Source organism: Portunus trituberculatus, chromosome 44 (assembly GCF_017591435.1).
Source record: "Portunus trituberculatus isolate SZX2019 chromosome 44, ASM1759143v1, whole genome shotgun sequence".
Taxonomy (NCBI): domain Eukaryota; kingdom Metazoa; phylum Arthropoda; class Malacostraca; order Decapoda; family Portunidae; genus Portunus; species Portunus trituberculatus.
This window is the reverse complement of record NC_059298.1, coordinates 17,561,559-17,583,316: the sequence shown is the minus strand read 5'-3', so window position 1 is coordinate 17,583,316 and position 21,758 is coordinate 17,561,559. Positions and strand designations below refer to the sequence as shown.

General features: G+C 36.3%; 1 protein-coding gene across 1 annotated transcript in view; it reads right to left on the bottom strand.

Moving 5' to 3' along the window:
• The window catches only part of LOC123518735 (solute carrier family 35 member F5-like), a 59,894-nt gene that overhangs the window by 23,982 nt on the left and 14,154 nt on the right, over positions 1-21,758 (bottom strand). Inside the window, exons 4-6 of the mRNA XM_045279737.1 lie at positions 8,562-8,711; positions 7,659-7,715; positions 1,557-1,658 (exon numbers count right to left, since the gene is read on the bottom strand). Of these exons, the coding sequence (XP_045135672.1) occupies positions 1,557-1,658; positions 7,659-7,715; positions 8,562-8,711 (309 nt within the window). The remainder of the gene's footprint in view (positions 1-1,556; positions 1,659-7,658; positions 7,716-8,561; positions 8,712-21,758) is intronic.

Sequence of the window (21,758 nt, the reverse complement as noted above, 5' to 3'; positions counted from 1 at the left end):
TATGGCCTATAGCTCTTGTAGGTATACTTGAAGAGTATGGGAAGCGCTGTCCAACGTCCATCCATTAGTGGCAATTACACCTCCACCTGGGTACCATGGTGACATGTAGGTAACTTTAAAGCACTTTGTTGATTAGTACCATTATGTGAAATTGAAGAACTGTGTCAAGTTTTTTATAATTATATACTTGCAGTTTCATCACTTGTGCAAACTACAATAGACGGGGAATATTAAATTCTATAACCAACCTCAATAAATCTACAAAAGACTTTGACACAGTTCAGCACAGGTACACCAATGAAACAATGAGTTGTGCAAAGTGTTTCCAGTATTAATTAGAAGATGACAAGAGGTCAGACCTAACTTCCACATGATCAAGAATGGCTGGATAATTCCCCTGACCTAAACTCAATAGAAAATATTCCTGACAAAGAAAATAATGAATAAATAATAGATTAATAAAAAGGGCAGATCAGATATACTACAATTATGAATTTTTAAGAGACACTGAAGTGATTGTTCATAAAACATCTACTTTGTCATACTTGTTAAACAAACTACAAATGTTATTGACAAGGATAATGACATGGTCAAATACTAAATGTAAGAAAACATAATGGAATAACTCCATAAATACTCCACAGTATTCAAGCTTAAGCAAATTATTTTTCTCCAAACATCAATATATATATTTTTTCTTCTTTTATGGCCACTGTACACATTTAAACAAAAGCTCATCAAATTATAAGAGCATACACATAATTCACAACACAAACTCCACATATAAGACCTGCCAAACAACTCACATGACATTTTTCATGATGGGTAACATTTCAGCTGAATTCTCAACTGTATATACTACTTGTATGTACTCCTTCACAGGTGCAGGGGACAAATAAATGCTAGATGGAGTGGCACTATACAAATGTACAATTGAACTGATCTATACATACAATAGGCCCTTAACATCTGTCTATCTCTTGTATATGGGTCTTGTTATCCATAAGAAAAGTCAATTTGAATAAAAATAAAATAAAAATCCAAAAGATTACATAAAGTTCTCATTATTCCTTATTACTCTCAAGAGTTTTGCATCATCTGCAATAAACTTATGTAGCTACTCAAATCCTCTTGTATATCATGAACATATACTTGGAACATAATTGGTGTCACCAATGAACCTTGTGGTACACCACAAGTAACTATCCTCCAAGTTGATAGGGATGTCACTTATCATTGTCCCCATTTCCCTTTCTGTTAAGTAGTCTGTCATCCAGTTTAAGATACTTCCCTGTATTCCTCCAATGTGTTCTATTTTCTTTAACAGTCTTCTATGTGGTACTCTGTTGAAAGTTTTTTTTATATCTAAATACATCTTCTATGTGGTACTCTGTTGAAAGTTTTTTTTATATCTAAATACAGTGTCAAAACATCTATCTCTCCCTTGTACCAAGGTTTAGAAGGTTTAAACTAAAGAAAGAGTGAGGAATGTACACCTCCATGCCAGACACTATCACTTCTGTTATGTACTCAGCACACAGAGATGGATCTCTTACATGAAAACAGTAATCATTCCAGGGAAAATCAGCATAATCCCTCCTCAGGTTCCCCCAACTGGCAGTGGTAAAATGCCAAATGTACATCCACTTTGGGAGATCCTAAAAAAAGAAATTGGAGAAATAGGGCAAAATACAGTTAAGAGATTGTGATCGGAGGAGCCCAACGGAGAAGATAGGGTAACAGCATAAGCAGAAGGATTAGGGGTAAGAAAAAGGTCAAGAATGTTGGGCGTCTCTCTAAGACAGACAGGAATACGAGTAGGATGTTGCATCAGTTGCTCTAGGTCATGGAGGATAACAAATTTGAAGGCTAGTTCACCACCAAAGCTGGTGGTGAACATTGAAATCTCCATGGATGGAGATCACTGCGAAAGGATAGAGCCATAATGTGCTCCACTTTGGAAATTAAAAAGTCAAAGAATTTACTATAGTCAGAGGAGTTAAGGGAGATTGACAGCACAGATAAAGTTTGCTTGAGAGTGACTTTTCAGTCAAATCCAGATGATGAAAAACTCGGAAGGTTCAAGAGCGTGGGCATAAGAGCAAGTCAAGTCGTTGTGCACATATACACAAAATCCAACTTTGGAACAAAAATGAGGATAGAGAAAGTAGAAGGAAACAGAAAAGGGGCTTTTGTCAGTTGCCTCAGACAGCTGTGTTTCAGTGAGAAAAAGATGATGAGGTTTAGTAGAGGAGAGGTGCTGTTCTACAGATTGAAAAGTAAATCAAGAAAAGTTGTAACCACTTGATACTCTCAGTACATGCACATAGCTCCTTACATTATCAATCATTCATTCATAGTGAATGTTTACATAGTGAATGTTTATATGAGAGAGAGAGAGAGAGAGAGAGAGAGAGAGAGAGAGAGAGAGAGAGAGAGAGAGAGAGAGAGAGAGAGAGAGAGAGAGAGAGAGAGAGAGAGAGAGAGAATGTAGGGAAAGAAGTGATTGACTGGACAGTCCAGGCAGCACTATGATATTTTAGGCACATTAAAATTACTAGATCTGATGTGAAATACAAGGCTAAAGAAATACCATGAATGAGATTGATGGATACTGCAAAAGGAGTTAGATGCAAGAGAAATGTCTGCTGAACAAGGAAGAATGGTCATGAATGATAAAAAAGAAGAGCAGCTGTGAATAAATAAATAAATAAATAAATATAAAGTGATGCAGCCCTGAACTCCTTGACAAAAGATTTGCTTCCATTTAGTACCCTAAGCTTATCATGTCAGATCGAGAAAGAATGAGTACAGTTGAACTTAAGTTACCAAACTCATAATTTCTTTCATTGATGTACAATAATTCAGTTCTATAACAAAGTTCCTGTTTTCAAACATTAAAGGACAAAACAAAATCTGGCTTTTATTAGTAACTTCTAGTTTCTATAAATATTCTCTTTATTTTTATATATTTCGAGGAGACACCATGTGTTGTTGGTGGTCTGGAGTAATCTTGGGCCACCTGTGGCTCTCTCAATAGCACCCCAATGACACTGCTACAACACAAATGCATTTTCCCATTGACTTTTCCTAGCAGCAAGATGTCTAAGAGTTATGATCACCTTTATTTTGCTGGTGAGTGGGTTGCTCCTCTCTGTATCATTTTGTAAAGTTTCCCTCACTTGGTCTGTGACAAAATGAATACTTGCATGTTCTGATGGGTTTTATGTCACTAAAGTCTTTCAATACATCCTTTCTAGATAAATAATCTCTGACCTAGTGATACTGCAAAGTAGCCAGTTTAGCAGTGGGAATGTCTGTCATAAACCACTATGACAGAGTGGACAGGTGTCTGGGAACAGATTAGTCTATTTTACATTCATTACTATGGGGAAAATTACTTTCATTTTCTATCTTTTAAGATTTCAAACAGCAATCAGGAAGTAATTAGTTTGAGAGGTGAGGTTCCATTGTATGTTTAAGTGCAGCAACAAAGATATATCCATTCTGTTGTTGGGCCCTAATGCAGAGACTCAGATAAGCTGTATGATTAATCCTTACACAATCTTGTTCATAAGGTTAAGTTCTTTTTCCCAATAGAGAACTAAGACCTAAGATGGATCTTAACTTACTCTTAGAATACATTTGTAGGTTTGAGAATGTGTGTGAGGTAAGGGCATGGCAAAAAACACACACACACACACACACACACACACACACACACACACACACACATATATATATATATATATATATATATATATATATATATATATATATATATATATATATATATATATATATATATATATATATATATATATATATATATATATATATATATATATATATATATATATATATATATATATATATATATATATATATATATATATATATATATATATATATATATATATATATATATATATATATATATATATATATATATATATATATATATATATATATATATATATATATATATATATATATATATATATATATATATATATATATATATATATATATATATATATATATATATATATATATATATATATATATATCTTATCAACTCTTCTCAACTCTTCTAACTGACTGTCTTGATTCTTTAAGTCACCGCCGCAATGTTGCATCTTTATCTGTCTTCTACCGCTGTTTTCATGCTGTCTGCTCTTCTGAACTTGCTAACTGCATGCCTTCCCCCTCCTGCGGCCTCGCTGCACAAGACTCTCTACTTCTTCTCATCCCTATTCTGTCCATCTTCCTAATGCAAGAGTTAACCAGTATCTTCACTCCTTCATTCCCTACACTGGTAAACTCTGGAACTCTCTACCTGTGTCTGTATTTCCACCTGCCTATGACTTAAACTCTTTCAAAAGAGGAGTGTCAAGACACCTCTTACGTTAACTGGACCCTCCTTTTAGATTTTTTGTTTTCTCTTTCTACTTTCCTCTTAACAGGGCCTGGCAACCAGCGGATTTTTTTCCAACACTTTGTTTTCCCTTGGCCAGTGCCCTTGTAATGTAAAAAAAAAAAAAAAAAAAATATATATATATATATATATGTCTTTTTTTTTATCATGAAATATTACCAGCTCGGATATCTTGGTCAAATATCTATATAAAAAAAATTGTCTATTTTCTGTTATAAAATATTATTGGCTAGATTAACTAACTTCATATCAATTATGAAAACCTCAAGAAAACATCTGAAAAACAAATGACAATATGATGATATGAATTCTTTTCTCATCCCTCTCATCATGAAAATGTTAATGTCATTGCATGAGTTTAAGGATGGAAAAGCCAAAAACATAAGTTATGGGAAATACAATGAACAGAATCGTGCAGCACCTTACCATGTGCTTGACTGCTTATGAGAATACTCAACCTTGTAATATTTTTCTAACTTCTAATCCCTTAACTTAAACTGTTAAACTGCTTTCTCCACTGATCATTGATCACACCATCATTCCTTTATTATATCAACTCCAGTGCAATCAAGAAAGGGGTTTCTGACATTATATCTCCATCATCTAAGTGAGAAAAACAAAAAATTACTAAGTATTTTTTATTTACCTTGAAATGACTCCTTCTAAATTAGAAGTGTGTCTTTATATAGAAAGCATGAAAGACATGATTATTGATGACATGATAACAAAAAATTTGGCACATTTCATTATCCTAAAGCATGTAGAACTACACTAAACTTGGTCTCTGACTATCAAGGATAGAAAGATGACAGACATTCCATCTACTTCAATTGATGTTTTTAATATTTCTATCTGAAATAATATCATACTAGTCCTACAACTTCTCATAACACTTTCACCAATAAAATGTCAAGAGTTATCATATCTATTTTTCTTGTTTTCTCACAATTCCCAAAATATCTCTACTATAATTTTTTCTAAATATATTTTATCCACACAGATTTGCTGGCAACATAACACTGGATGATTTTAGACTGGTTCTTCCTTCAATTCCATCCTCAACTATCTTATCCTTCTTACTGAAAATCTTTGTAGTCATGTTCTCAATATTCTCTAACCTTGATCATCAGAATGCCAATGATCCTAATGAAGTCCCTAGATCCTAATATTGTCCAACAATGCTACTCTGTGATTACACTCTACCTGATCAAACTTTCACTAATACTGTATTCCATATTCTGTCACAATACTAAATCATTTTCTATCTTCTACTATTACCTTCATGGTAACTACTTTCTTTGCTAATCACACCTATCCATAATTACCACAGTTTCACAGTACAAGAATCCTAATCTTTCTCACTCTTTTTCATTCACTTAAGTAAGGAAAAAAGATTTTAAACTCTTTCAATCCCTTAAGGGGACTGTCTGGTTGGGTTTTCAAAAAATCGAAAATAAAAAGGTACGTGGATAATTTTTTTTCACTGATAGATGACTATTACATGATGTTACTGTAGTAGTTACAACCTAATTGAACCATAAATAACTGCATGAAAAATAAAAAATAAAATTTTTGAAAAGAACAATTTCCTCATAAACTTTGCCACCAGAGGGTAGATTTCAATTTTGCCAATAAATATATGAAGTATGTGGTATAACAAAACTTTCCATCTCATAGAATTCTGAATTTTTTTATTTTGAAGGCCATTATGATTTTTTTTTTTTTTTTTTTTGTATAAAATTACATTGTGGCACAGAAAATAATCTTTTTCAAATTCTATGAGATGGAAATGTAGCAGCTTCATTGAGCTTCAAAATGATACCTCAAAATTGAAAATCCGTTGAGAAATGTGGGAGAAGATATGATTTGAATGATAAAAAAGTGAAAACTGAGAAAAAGGCAAAAATACTCCAGAAATGTCATTTTCATCCTCTATGACCCTGTACATTTATTTGGGTTGGATATTTTGTGCTCATACACCACCATGTGCATCATATATGCTTTTTAGGCATGTTTAGAATATTCTGTAAGACTCATATGGCACCTGGCAGCCCCTACAACAACTGTAGGTATTAGTCGCTCTAAGGCGAGGGTGTCTCCTATCCGTGCATGGTCGGTACAACTTGTAATTTCCCCTTGCACCGTTTGTTTAGACATTGTAAGGCAAAAAAAAAGCAAGTAAAATAGGCTTGATTGTGGCTTGCAAGGCGTGAAACAACGGACGAGATACTCAATATATCCTCCTCCCATCACAGTCACATGGACACTGAGATGGAAGGGGAGAGGATGTGTTCCTATGTACGCCATAGTACTGAGTTGCCAGCATCCGCCTCTCCTTAACAAAGAAACCACTTTTCATGGCTTTTTCTGTGCTTATTATCATCATTTATGGTACAGCGAGTGGGGGGGAGAAGCCCTGGGCTACAGTGGGCGTGGCAGAGGCCCTTTAAAGTTTAAATACCCCACATATTTTACTCAATCACTATGTTGCCATATGTTTGGGGATGCTCTGCTGGTGTTTTGGGGATTTTTAATATTTTTCAGATTTTTCGGTACCATGGCCATCGGACGGTCCCCTTAAATGCTAAACTTTTCCTTCCTTTTTCCCTTCAATAAAAATTTAACTGTTTCAATACAAAAGCATCAAGACATCCTTGCAATTAAATTAGCCAATGTTTTTAAATCTAAACTTCCTTGAAAGGATGTAGCTATTAAGTGGGTTTCTCCCATTTTCTGCACCCTTGGCCTGACTCCCTCATGCATTAAGAAAGAAAAAAAGGTATAAATCAAGTACATGTATGTATGTCTTATGTCTGGTTAATTCCTTTCATACAACAGAAATCTAAATCAAAATATAATCATACCACTACTGTACTATAACCACAAACACTATCATCATCACCACAAACATTACTACTACTACTACTAATGATAATATTAACAATATTATCTTTACTACTACAATACAACTAGTGCAGTTGTTGCATAATATTACTAATACCACTTATGTCAAACTAAAATAAAGGCATTACTAAGATAAATCTGCAAATCAAATACAATGTATGTACAACTACAAATAATAAAGTTGAAAAGAATTCACAGAAACATAGCATATTCACATCAATTACATGATAAATTACACAAATAAAAAAAAACACACAAAACAAGACAAAGTCATGAGCACAAAGACAACTACTAGATATAGCCTCTTTTTACTTACCAAATGTCGACTTTCAGGAGAAAGTGGATCTCCCTCATCCTCATTTGCATCAACTTCCTGAAATATCAGTCATTACTAGTGCTTAATCAATCACCTGGTCATTCCAGAGCATCCAAATAGTACAGAATGATTATCAACTCTCCAAATAATATTGTAACTAGTGTTCCTAAAAAGGGTGGCCATACTAATCTCTCAAACCATCATTCTATTACTTTAATTCCTTGCTTCTTTGAAACTTTTTAATTTATCTTCAACCAGAAGATTCATAAATGTCTATCACTTCACAACTGTATATCTGATTGCCAGTATGGGTTCCATTGATGTTGCTCTACTGATCTGACTTTCCTTACAGAGTTTTGGTCATCCCCTTTTAAGGATTTTGATTAACTTTTGCAGTTATCTTTAAGATATCAAAAGCTTTTGATAGCTGATGATACCACCCTACACTTTTCCACATCTTTTCATAGACAACCAATCTTTCAAGAAGTAAACAGGAAAGCCATAGAACACCAAACTTTTGATCTATAAAATTTCTTATTTTCCCTCTCTATCACCAAGAGAATGTGTAAATCTACATTATTACTAGATATCAGATGAGACAAGCCAAATATATATGATACATTAATATCATTAAAGATGGATATATATGTGTATATATACATACATTACATATATATATATATATATATATATATATATATATATATATATATATATATATATATATATATATATATATAAATCAAATCAAGTTTTAGAGTTTTAGAAAAGTTTTTTTTTTTTTTTCATTTTTCTATTCTGGCAACTTAAATTAAAACTTCTATACAAAACAGCATTTCAGATTCTCCTTTCTATAAGTTGCACAATTCTCTCTCTCTCTCTCTCTCTCTCTCTCTCTCTCACCTGGTATATACGTTCATCATGATTGCTGTGAGAACACTGATGTCGCCACGGTCGCCAGAAGATAAAACCCAAGAGGTAGAGTGAAAACATGCTGGTCTTTAAGTAGGTACTGAAGAAGGGCTTATCAAAGCCAGTGTTATTGAAGATGTACTGAAAAAAGAAGCCGTGTATCCTGATGAGTTGATGACCCTCATTATGAAAATTAGCAACAAAAATTATTTCTACGTCTTCACACAAAATAGAGAGAGAGAGAGAGAGAGAGAGAGAGAGAGAGAGAGAGAGAGAGAGAGAGAGAGAGGAGAGAGAGGAGAGAGAGGAGAGGAGAGAGAGAGAGAGAGAGAGGAGAGAGGAGAGAGAGAGAGAGAGAGAGAGAGAGAGAGAGAGAGAGAGAGAGAGAGAGAGAGAGAGAGAGAGAGAGAGAGAGAGAGAGAGAGAGAGAGAGAGAGAGAGAGAGAGAGAGAGAGAGAGAGAGAGAGAGAGAGAGAGAGAGAGAACTGTACTGTAATGTATGCTTTTTAAATATCTATTGTAATGAATATTAAATGTCATCATGAGGAAAATGTATTTGTTTTACTATCAACATCAAGAATAAACAACTGTTTATTCTTGATGTTAGGCTTGTGGAGTTGCCTTTCATAATAAGTAGTAACAGACTAATATTTGTCAACAACTAAATACTGTCAAATGTAAGTTTTATTTAAACTTTCATCAATTTTTCATCCTTCATTATCCATGGGAGGTATGCAATACACACATGCATAGGCAAAGAAAATCTGCAAAAAAAATTAGTGCCCTTCCTTACAAACACCGTCAAGTCCCCAAAACATTTGTTTAAGGCTGGATTTACAAACCACTTTTTGTGATTAGAGGCCACCACAAAAAAATGGTCAAAACAGAACACAAGCACATCTCTATGGCTACATACATACAGGCCACTTTTTTGTGGCAACCATAAAATGGTGCTGGATAGTGGCAAGGAGGTTCATTTTTCTGACCACACAACTGTGGCCAGCCACAATGGACAGCGATAGAAATCATTGTTTCCAATGACAACATGCAAACGAGCCGCTTTTAATTGGTGCCACCTTGTCACCTGCGTTATAGAGTCAACTATTCCTTCCACGAGGGAAGAGGGTGGAAGATGTGTTTGAGTTGATTGTGAAGCCCTGATTGCTGAGGTCAAGAAAAGACCTGGAGACCTAAGATTTCTAGCTGAAGGAATACAGCAGTAAGAATAATAAAGAAAAATTGTGGACAGAAGCGTGTGAGGGTGGAGTAATCTTTCGTCTGGAGAAAAAAATGAGAAAGGCAACACAATATACTTTAGCTATTGAAAGAAAAACATTCATCAATGTCTATCTGCCTTTTTATAAGTTAGTATGTATGCATGCATATATATATATATATATATATATATATATATATATATATATATATATATATATATATATATATATATATATATATATATATATATATATATATATATATATATATATACATATATACTGTATATATATATATATGTGTGTGTGTGTTGTAGTTTTACAGGGCCTGGGCTTTATCCGTCTCCCTATCTACACTTATCCAATCTTACTTTAAAAGTATGCACACTCATTGCAGACACTACTTCTTCATTTAGACTGTTCCACGTCTCAATATATCTCTGCGGGAAACTATATTTTTTAATATCTCTCAGACATCTTCCTTTTCTCAGCTTTTTACTATGCGATCTTGTGCTTCGGATGTCATATTCTTCTCTCAGGATCAGTTTCTCATTATCCACTTGGTCCATTCCGTTGATCAATTTATAAACTTGTATCAGGTCTCCTCTCTCCCTTCTTTGTTCAAGGGTTGGTAGATCCATAGCCTTTAGTCTCTCCTCATATGTCATCCCTTCAAATTCTGGAACCATTCTTGTAGCTATTTTTTTTAGCCTCTCCAATTTCCTTATGTGTTTGTTTCTCTTTATGAGGGGTCCACACTACTCCTGCATATTCCAATCTGGGTCTTATTATAGTACTTATCAATTTCTTCATCATTTCTTTGTCCATGTAGTGAAATGCTACTCCAATATTCCTTAGCAAATTATATGTTTCTCTAAAAATTCTATCAATATGGCTTACTGGTTGATTGTTTTCTTCCATCGTCACTCCTAAGTCCTTTTCCTTTTTTACTTTCTCCAGTTCTACTCCATCTCCCATCTTATAGATTCCCACGGGTCGTCTTTCACTCTTTCCCATTTCCATGACATGGCTTTTGTTCACATTGAATTCCATTTCCACTTTTGCTCCATTCCCAGATCTTATTTAGGTCTTCTTGCAGTATTTCACAATCCTCTTTTGCTTTATAACTCTGCACAGTTTCATATCATCTGCAAACAGATTTATGTAGCTGTTCACTCCTTCTGGCATGTCATTAATATAAATGAGGAAAAGTACTGGTGCCAATACTGACCCCTGTGGCACTCCGCTTTCTACTGCTCTCCACTTGGAATTCATATCTTTAACTACCGTCTTTATTTCTCTCCCCTCAAATAATTTCTATCCATCTCAATGTGCTGCCTTTTAAGCCACCCTTCTCTAACTTCCATAGTGTGTGTGTGTGTGTGTGTGTGTGTGTGTGTGTGTGTGTGTGTGTGTGTGTGTGTGTGTGTGTGTGTGTGTGTGTGTGTGTGTGTATGTGTGTGTGTGTGTGTGTATTTACCTAGTTGTATTTACCTAGTTGTAGTTTTACAGGGCCTGGGCTTTATGCTCATGTGGCCCCATCTCCATATCTACACTTATCCAATCTTACTTTAAAAGTGTGCACACTCTTTGCAGACACTACTTCTTCATCTAAACTGTTCCACGTCTCAATACATCTCTGCGGGAAACTATATTTTTTAATATCTCTCAGACATCTTCCTTTTCTCAGCTTTTTACTATGCGATCTTGTGCTTCGGATGTCATATTCTTCTCTCAGGATCAGTTTCTCATTATCCACTTGGTCCATTCCGTTGATCAATTCATAAACTTGTATCAGGTCTCCTCTCTCCCTTCTTTGTTCAAGGGTTGGTAGATCCATAGCCTTTAGTCTCTCCTCATATGTCATCCCTTCAAATTCTGGAACCATTCTTGTAGCTATTTTTTTTAGCCTCTCCAATTTCCTTATGTGTTTGTTTCTCTTTATGAGGGGTCCACACTACTCCTGCATATTCCAATCTGGGTCTTATTATAGTACTTATCAATTTCTTCATCATTTCTTTGTCCATGTAGTGAAATGCTACTCCAATATTCCTTAGCAAATTATATGTTTCTCTAAAATTCTATCAATATGGCTTACTGGTTGATTGTTTTCTTCCATCGTCACTCCTAAGTCCTTTTCCTTTTTTACTTTCTCCAGTTCTACTCCATCTCCCATCTTATAGATTCCCACGGGTCGTCTTTCACTCTTTCCCATTTCCATGACATGGCTTTTGTTCACATTGAATTCCATTTCCCACTTTTTGCTCCATTCCCATATCTTATTTAGGTCTTCTTGCAGTATTTCACAATCCTCTTTTTGCTTTATAACTCTGCACAGTTTCATATCATCTGCAAATAGATTTATGTAGCTGTTCACTCCTTCTGGCATGTCATTAATATAAATGAGGAAAAGTACTGGTGCCAATACTGACCCCTGTGGCACTCCGCTTTCTACTGCTCTCCACTTGGAATTCATATCTTTAACTACCGTCTTTATTTCTCTCCCCCTCAAATAAATTCCTATCCATCTCAATGTGCTGCCTTTTAAGCCACCCTTCTCTAACTTCCATAGTGTGTGTGTGTGTGTGTGTGTGTGTGTGTGTGTGTGTGTGTGTGTGTGTGTGTGTGTGTGTGTGTGTATTTACCTAGTTGTATTTAACTAGTTGTAGTTTTACAGGGCCTGGGCTTTATGCTCATGTGGCCCCGTCTCCATATCTACACTTATCCAATCTTACTTTAAAAGTGTGCACTCTTTGCAGACACTACTTCTTCATCTAAACTGTTCCACGTCTCAATACATCTCTGCGGGAAACTATATTTTTTAATATCTCTCAGACATCTTCCTTTTCTCAGCTTTTTACTATGCGATCTTGTGCTTCGGATGTCATATTCTTCTCTCAGGATCAGTTTCTCATTATCCACTTGGTCCATTCCGTTGATCAATTCATAAACTTGTATCAGGTCTCCTCTCTCCCTTCTTTGTTCAAGGGTTGGTAGATCCATAGCCTTTAGTCTCTCCTCATATGTCATCCCTTCAAATTCTGGAACCATTCTTGTAGCTATTTTTTTTAGCCTCTCCAATTTCCTTATGTGTTTATTTCTCTTTATAAGGGGTCCACACTACTCCTGCATATTCCAATCTGGGTCTTATTATAGTACTTATCAATTTCTTCATCATTTCTTTGTCCATGTAGTGAAATGCTACTCCAATATTCCTTAGCAAATTATATGTTTCTCTAAAAATTCTATCAATATGGCTTACTGGTTGATTGTTTTCTTCCATCGTCACTCCTAAGTCCTTTTCCTTTTTTACTTTCTCCAGTTCTACTCCATCTCCCATCTTATAGATTCCCACTCGTCTTTCACTCTTTCCCATTTCCATGACATGGCTTTTGTTCACATTGAATTCCATTTCCCACTTTTTGCTCCATTCCCATATCTTATTTAGGTCTTCTTGCAGTATTTCACAATCCTCTTTTTGCTTTATAACTCTGCACAGTTTCATATCATCTGCAAATAGATTTATGTAGCTGTTCACTCCTTCTGGCATGTCATTAATATAAATGAGGAAAAGTACTGGTGCCAATACTGACCCCTGTGGCACTCCGCTTTCTACTGCTCTCCACTTGGACTTCATATCTTTAACTACCGTCTTTATTTCTCTCCCCCTCAAATAAATTCCTATCCATCTCAATGTGCTGCCTTTTAAGCCACCCTTCTCTAACTTCCATAGTGTGTGTGTGTGTGTGTGTGTGTGTGTGTGTGTGTGTGTGTGTGTGTGTGTGTGTGTGTGTGTGTGTGTGTGTGTGTGTGTGTGTGTGTGTGTGTGTGTATTTACCTAGTTGTATTTACCTAGTTGTAGTTTTACAGGGCCTGGGCTTTATGCTCATGTGGCCCCATCTCCATATCTACACTTATCCAATCTTACTTTAAAAGTGTGCACACTCTTTGCAGACACTACTTCTTCATCTAAACTGTTCCACGTCTCAATACATCTCTGGAAACTATATTTTTAATATCTCTCAGACATCTTCCTTTCTCAGCTTTTTACTATGCGATCTTGTGCTCGGATGTCATATTCTTCTCTCAGGATCAGTTTCTCATTATCCACTTGGTCCATTCCGTTGATCAATTTATAAACTTGTATCAGGTCTCCTCTCTCCTTCTTTGTTCAAGGTTGGTAGATCCATAGCCTTTAGTCTCTCCTCATATGTCATCCTTCAAATTCTGGAACCATTCTTGTAGCTATTTTTTTAGCCTCTCCAATTTCCTTATGTGTTTCTTTTATGAGGGTCCACACTACTCCTGCATATTCCAATCTGGGTCTTATTATAGTACTTATCAATTTCTTCATCATTTCTTTGTCCATGTAGTGAAATGCTACTCCAATATTCCTTAGCAAATTATATGTTTCTCTAAAATTCTATCAATATGGCTTACTGGTTGATTGTTTTCTTCCATCGTCACTCCTAAGTCCTTTTCCTTTTTACTTTCTCCAGTTCTACTCCATCTCCCATCTTATAGATTCCCACTCGTCTTTCACTCTTTCCCATTTCCATGACATGGCTTTTGTTCACATTGAATTCCATTTCCCACTTCTTACTCCATTCCCAGATCTTATTTAGGTCTTCTTGCAGTATTTCACAATCCTCCTTTTGCCTTATAACTCTGCACAGTTTCGTATCATCCACAAACAAATTTATGTAGCTGTTCACTCCTTCTGGCATGTCGTTAATATAAATGAGGAAAAGTACTGATGCCAATACTGACCCCTGTGGCACTCCGCTTTCTACTGCTCTCCACTTGGACTTCATATCTTTAACAACCGTCCTTATTTCTCTCCCCCTCAAATAATTTTCTATCCATCTCAATGTGCTTCCTTTTAAGCCACCCTTCTCCTCTAGCTTTCACAGTAATCTTGCGTGTGGCACTTTGTCAAACGCCTTTTTTAAATTCCATCTCCCACTTTTTATTCCATTCCCAGATCTTATTTAGGTCTTCTTGCAGTATTTCACAATCCTCTTTTTGCTTTATAACTCTGCACAGTTTCGCATCATCCGCAAACAGATTTATGTAGCTCTTCACTCCTTCTGGCATGTCATTTATATATAAATGAGAAAAAGTATTGGTGCCAATACTAACCCCTGTGGCACTCTGCTTTCTACTGCTCTCCACTTGGACTTCATATCTTTGACTACCGTCCTTATTTCTCTCGCCCACAAATAATCTTCCATCCATCTCAATGTGTTTCCTTTTAAACCACCTTTCTCCTCTAATTTCCACAGTAACCTTGCATGTGGCACTTTATCAAATGCCTTTTTTAAATCCAAGTAAATACAATCAATCCATGCCTCTCTCTCTTGTACCCTATCAACTAGTCTAAAGTAGAAATTCAGTAAATTTGTTACACACGACCGACCTTTTCTAAAGCCAAATTGGCTATTTGATAATAATTTGTTGTCTTCAAGGAACTCGATCCATTGTTTCTTTATTACTTTTTCACACATCTTACATATTACACTAGTTAGTGATACTGGTCTGTTATTTAGAGGTTCTTCCTTCCTTCCACTCTTATATATGGGAATCACCTCAGCTCTTTTCCATTCCACTGGTACTGCTCCATTTTCTATTGAGCATTTTATGATGTTGTATATAGGACTTGCTAGTTCTTCCCTACATTCTTTTAGTATTCTGCCTGAGACTTCATCCGGTCCCATTGCCTTCTCTTCATCCAGTTCCTTCATTAATTCTTTTATTTCAAGCTTGATTACTTTAATCTCTTCCATATAGATGGTCTCTCTATTACCCTGTGGTCTTTCAAATTTGGATTCCTTAGTAAAGACCTCCTGGAACTTATCATTTAACATTTCTGCCATACTTTTTGGGTCTTCCTCCATCCCATTTTCTCCTTTTAACCTTTTTATCGTTTCTTTTCGTCTTATTTTTCCGTTTATGAATCTGTAGAACAATTTCGGTTGCTCCTTGCATTTTTCAACTATGTCCTTTTCATAGATCGTCTCCTCTTCCTTCCTCACTTTAACATATTCATTTCTTGCTATCTTGACGTTTACCTTATTTACTGCATTTCTATTTCTCCTCCACCTTTTCCATGCTCCATCCCTTTTCTCTTATGCCCTAGCACACTTTGCATTACACCAATCTTTCTTTCCTTCTACCTTAGGTGTATATTTCAGGACATATTCCCTGACTCCTGTTTTGTATATTTCCAAAAATACGTAATATTTCTCTTGCACCCCCCTCAGAGTTTTCCATTTCCTCCCAGTTAGTGTATTTGAAATAGTTCTTGAGATTCTCAATATCAGCCTTTCTATAATTTAATCAGTCTCCTTTGCATGATTCATCTCTATCTTCTTTTTCCTCTTCTATATCCATTTCTACTATTACATGATCACTCTTTCCCAATGGGCACTTATATCTTATATCATCATTCATTTGTATACCCCTTGTAAAAACCAGGTCTCATCTTGCCAGCTCATCATTTCCTCTGAATCTTGTGTTTTCCTTTACTCTTTGATCCATCATATTATCTATCATTAGGTGAGTGTGTGTGTGTGTGTGTGTGTGTGTGTGTGTGTGTGTGTGTGTGTGTGTGTGTGTGTGTGTGTGTGTGTGTGTGTGTATTTACCTATTTGTGTATTACAGGGCCCGAGCTAAGCTCTCTGTGTCCTGTCTCCTTGTCCATTCCTGTCATGTCTCTCTTTCATCTGATTGACACACACCGCGTCAACGACATGACTGCTCAGTTTATTCCACTTATCAGTGCTACGATGCGAGAAATTGCATTTTCTCACATCATTTAGGCAGATGTCCTTTATTAGCTTTTTTCCATGTCCTCGGAGATGATTACTTGTGGTCACTTTTATCAACTCTCTATCCAGTATGTCAATCTTGTTCACCAATTTATACATAGTTATCATGTCTCCTCTTGTTCTTCTCTCTTCTAATGTGGTCAGCCCCAGCTTCCTCAGTCTTTCCTCATAGTCTAACTCCCTGAGTCCTGGTACCATCCTTGTTGCCAGCCTTTGTACCCTTTCTACCTTCTTCACATTTTTCTTCATATGCGGTGACAAGACACATGCTGCATATTCTAGCTGGGGTCTTATTAAGGTACATAATATCTTTTTCATCATTCCTTCATGTAGGTAGTGGAATGCAAGGCCAATATTTTGAAGCATGTTGTATGTTTTCCAAAAAATCTTGTTAATGTGTTTCTCTGGTGACAAAGTGTTTTGCACGGTTACTCCTAAGTCTTTCTCCTCATTGGTCTCTTTAATTTTCTCATCACCCAGCCTGTAATCCCTGCTTGGTCTGTATCTACTTCCCATTTTCATAACATGGGTCTTGTCTATATTAAATTCCATCTGCCACTCTTTACTCCATTCATATATTTTATCAAGATCTTCCTGTAACTTGTTACAATCTTCCACATTCTTTACTCTCCTCATAATTTTAGTATCGTCCACAAACATGTTCATATAACTGTCAATTCCTACTGGCATATCATTAACATAAATCAAAAACATGATGGGACCCAGCACTGACCCTTGTGGAACTCCACTGGTTACTTTCTTCCTTTCACTTTCACCACTGTTCTCATTTCTCTTCCCATTAAGTAATTTTCCATCCATTTTGCTAGTTTATCATTTACTCCTCCAGTCATCTTTAGTTTTCACATCAGTCTATTGTGTGGTACTTTATCAAAGGCCTTTCTCAAGTCCAGGTAGATAGCATCCACCCATCCCTCTCTATGTTGTAGTATGTCAGTCACTCTTGAATAAAAACATAATAAATTGGATACACACGATCTTCCTTTTCTGAAACCAAACTGCCTTTCACTCAGAATGTTTTCACTTTCTAGATACTCACTCCACTTAGCTTTAATTACTTCTTCACATACCTTACACAATATACTAGTCAACGATACTGGTCTATAATTTAGCGGTTCCATTCTACTACCATTTTTATATATAGGCACAATGTCAGCTCTTTTCCATTTTTTCGGGACTAATCCTGTTCGTATGGAGGTTTCCACAATATCAAATCGGGTTCAACAATTGATCCTTACATTCATTTAGCAACCTCCCAGATATGCCATCAGGCCCCATTGATTTATTAATATCCAGATTGCTTATAATTTTCCTTACATCTTCCCTAGTAACCATGATGTCCTGCATTTGCTTTATTTCCGTAGGCCTTCCTCCCATAAAATGCTCCTCCTTTGTAAACACTTTGCAAAAGTTGTCATTCAAAATTTCAGCTATATCTCCAGCATCTTCATATACTTCTTCCCCGTTTTTTAACTTTTCTATTGCCTCCCTTTTATTTAGTTTTCCATCTATGAATTTGCAAAACATTTTTGGGTCACTATCACAGTTTTCCACCACCCTCTGTTCATATTCCTTCTGTGCTGTTCTCTTACTTCAACATATTTGCGTATGTGTGTGTGTGTGTGTGTGTGTGTGTGTGTGTGTGTGTGTGTGTGTGTGTGTGTGTGTGTGTGTGTGTGTGTGTGTGTGTGTGTGTGTGTGTGTGTGTGTGTGTGTGTGTATGTGTATTTACCTAATTGTATTTACCTAATTGTAACATACGGAAAAGAGCTATGCTCGTGTTGTCCCGTCTCCATATCTATTAATGTCCAGCTTTTCTTAAAATCATGAATATTCCTTGCGTTGACCACTTCCACGTCTAAACTATTCCATGCTTCCACCCTTCTATGAGGGAAGCTATATTTTTCACATCTCTCCTATAAGTGGCCATTTTAGTTTTTTCCCATGCCCTCTCGACATTCTTCCATTCCACATACACAGATCTTCCCTATCCATTTTTTCCATGCCAATCATCACTCTGTATATTGCTATCAGGTCTCCCTTTCTCTTCTGTTTTCCAGGGTTGGAAGTTGCATTCTTTTCAGTCTGTCTTCATAAGTCAAATCTCTTAAGTCAGGCACCATTTTCGTTGCAGCCCTCTGTACTTTCTCTAGTTTCCTTATGTGTTTCTTTAAGTTCGAGCCCACTGTATTGTTGCATATTCAAGCCTCGGTCTTATCATTGCAGTAATTATTTTCTTCATCATTTCTTCATCTAGATATCTGAACGCCACTCTTATGTTCCTCAATAAGTTCAATACTTCTCCAATTATTTTGTTTATATGTCTCTCTGGCGATAGGTCATTGGTAATTGTCACCCCAAGGTCTTTTTCTTCATGACTGGTTTTATGTCTTCATTTCCTATCTTGTACATACTCCTGATTCTTCTTTCACTCTTGCCAAACTCTATTTTCTTGCATTTTGTCGTGTTGAACTCCATTTGCCATGTACAGCTCCATTTCCATATTCTGTCCAAGTCTTCCTGGAGTAGTTCGCAATCTTTGTCACATCTCACTTTTCTTAACAATTTTGCATCGTCTGCAAATAGGCTCACATAACTGGACACCCCATCCACCATGTCATTTATGTAGACTGCGAACATTACTGGTGCCAACACTGATCCCTGTGGAACTCCACTCTCCACCAATCCCCATTCTGATGGTCTGTCCTTAATTATTGTTCTCATTTCTCTTCCTACCAAAAGTCTTCCATCCATTTTAGTAAACTGCCATGCACTCCTCCTACCATTTCAAGTTTCCAGATCAGTCTCTGGTGTGGTACCTTATCAAAGGCCTTTTTTAAATCCAGATATATTCCATCAGCCCAACCATCTCTTTCCTGTATTACATCTATCACCCTCGAATAGTAACATATCAGGTTTGTCGTGCATGAACGCCCTTTCCTAAAACCAAATTGACACTCACAAAGTATGTCATTTTTCTCCAAGAAGTCTGTCCATCTATTCTTCACCACCCTCTCACACATCTTAGCTACCACACTTGTAAGTGACACTGGTCTATAGTTCAATGGGTCTCTCTTGTTACCTGATTTATAGATTGGGACAATGTTAGCTCTTTTCCAGTCTTGGGGCACTACGCCTTCCCTTAATGAGGCATCAATTACTTCACAAACTTTTTCTGCCAATTGCTCCCTGCATTCTCTTAAAATCCATCCTGATACCCCATCAGGTCCCACAGCTTTTCTCACTTCTAAACTCCCCATCATGTTCTTGATCTCCTCCACAGTTACTTGAAACTCCTTCATAATCCCTTTCTGTTCCATTACCAGTGGTTTGTCAAAAGCAGTCTCCTTTGTGAATACCTTCCGAAAGCATCCATTCATAGCCTCTGCCATTTCCCTGGGATCTTCACTGTATACTCCATTTACTTCTAAACTTTCAATACTTTCTCTATTTTTGATGTTGTTGTTCACATGTCTGTAAAAAGCCTTGGTTGGTCTTTACATTTATCAATTATATCCTTTTCTTGTTTCTTTCTTTCTTCTCTTCTAATCAACACATATTCATTTCTTGCTCTTTTGTAACTTTCCCACTGCTTAATCCGTCTTTTCCTTCTCCACCTCTTCCATGCATCCTCTTTTCTTGTTCTAGCCTTTTCACATCTATCGTTAAACCAGTCCTGCTTTCCAACTTCTCTATGTTGTCTTATTGGTACAAATTTTTCTCACCTTCTTTGTATATTTTTATAAATTCCTTCCACTTTTCATTTGCTCCTTAGCACTCTTGAATTTCATCCAATTTGTCTCTTGAAAGAATTTCTTTAGGTTTCCAAAATCTGTCTTGGCATAATTCCATCTTCCCACTTTATATTCTTCATTTCTTCTAGATTTCTCTTCGTCTATCACCTTGAACTCCAAAACTGCATGATCACTCTTTGCTAAAGGGCACTCCACCCTCATCTCCTCAATGACCATTGGCTCTGTACTAAAGACCAAGTCCAGTCTTGACGATGCTCCCTCTCCTCCAAACCTAGTATCTTCTTTGACCCACTGAGTTAACACATTTTCCATTGCCAGTGTCAATAGTGTATTTCCCATGTTGTCTCTGATCCTTCCATTGACCAGTCCTCCCAACACACCTCTTTACAATTAAAATCTCCCATCATTATAGTTCGTTCACAGCCACCCAACATTTCTTCCAGACATGTTCCTGTATCACTTATCATTTCTTCATATTCCTGTACTGACCATGCATTTGTCTTAGGTGGTACGTACACCACTATGTAGTGCCTCTTTTTCCTTCATTAGTTTCTGCTCTGATCTTTAGCACTTCTGCCTTTCCCATACCTTTTTCACTTGATCCACCTTTATATCTTTTTAACCAGCAACATCACTCCTCCTCCCATCTTACCTACTCTATTTCTTTTCCAAACGTTATATTTCCTTCTCCAACCTTCATCAGGTCTTCTCCTCTCTCAGTTTTGTTTCAGTAAGACCCACAATATCTGGGTTCTTGTCCCTCAAGTAATCGTTGAGTTCTAAAATCCCGATATCACTCCATTTATGTTGGAATACATTACATTTCGCTCATATGTAAGTTTCTTTAGTCCTTTCTTGCTGTACTTTTCTGGGTTATGAACCACTTCCTCAGTCTCATATCCAAGATTCTCCAGAAAAACTCTTTCTTCTCCTCTTCTGTCCTCTCTTCATTTTTTTCAAAGCCTCCTTTCTCAACTCATTTAACATTTCTCTTTCCTTTTCACCGAGATCTCTTCTCAACCAAATCTTCCTTGTTGTTTCCTGCTGGGCTAGCCTCCATGACTTCTCCACCAATTCATCTACATCCTTTTGTGACTTAAGTTTGATTCTTATTGGCCTCATACCTTCTCTTGTGAACTTTCCAATTCTATGGAAGTCCTCTATTTCTTGTACTAGGTCTTTTCCTCCTCCTGCACCACATTAATGATATTATTTATCACCTTTTTATGTTTTCTCTCTCTCCATTTTACTCGGTGTCTTATCCTCCTCCACACCAAATATCACCACACATCTCTTTTTGTCTACAGTTTCCCTCACCAATGTCTCATTTGACTTAATAACCTTCACCACTTTCTCAGCTATCTTCTC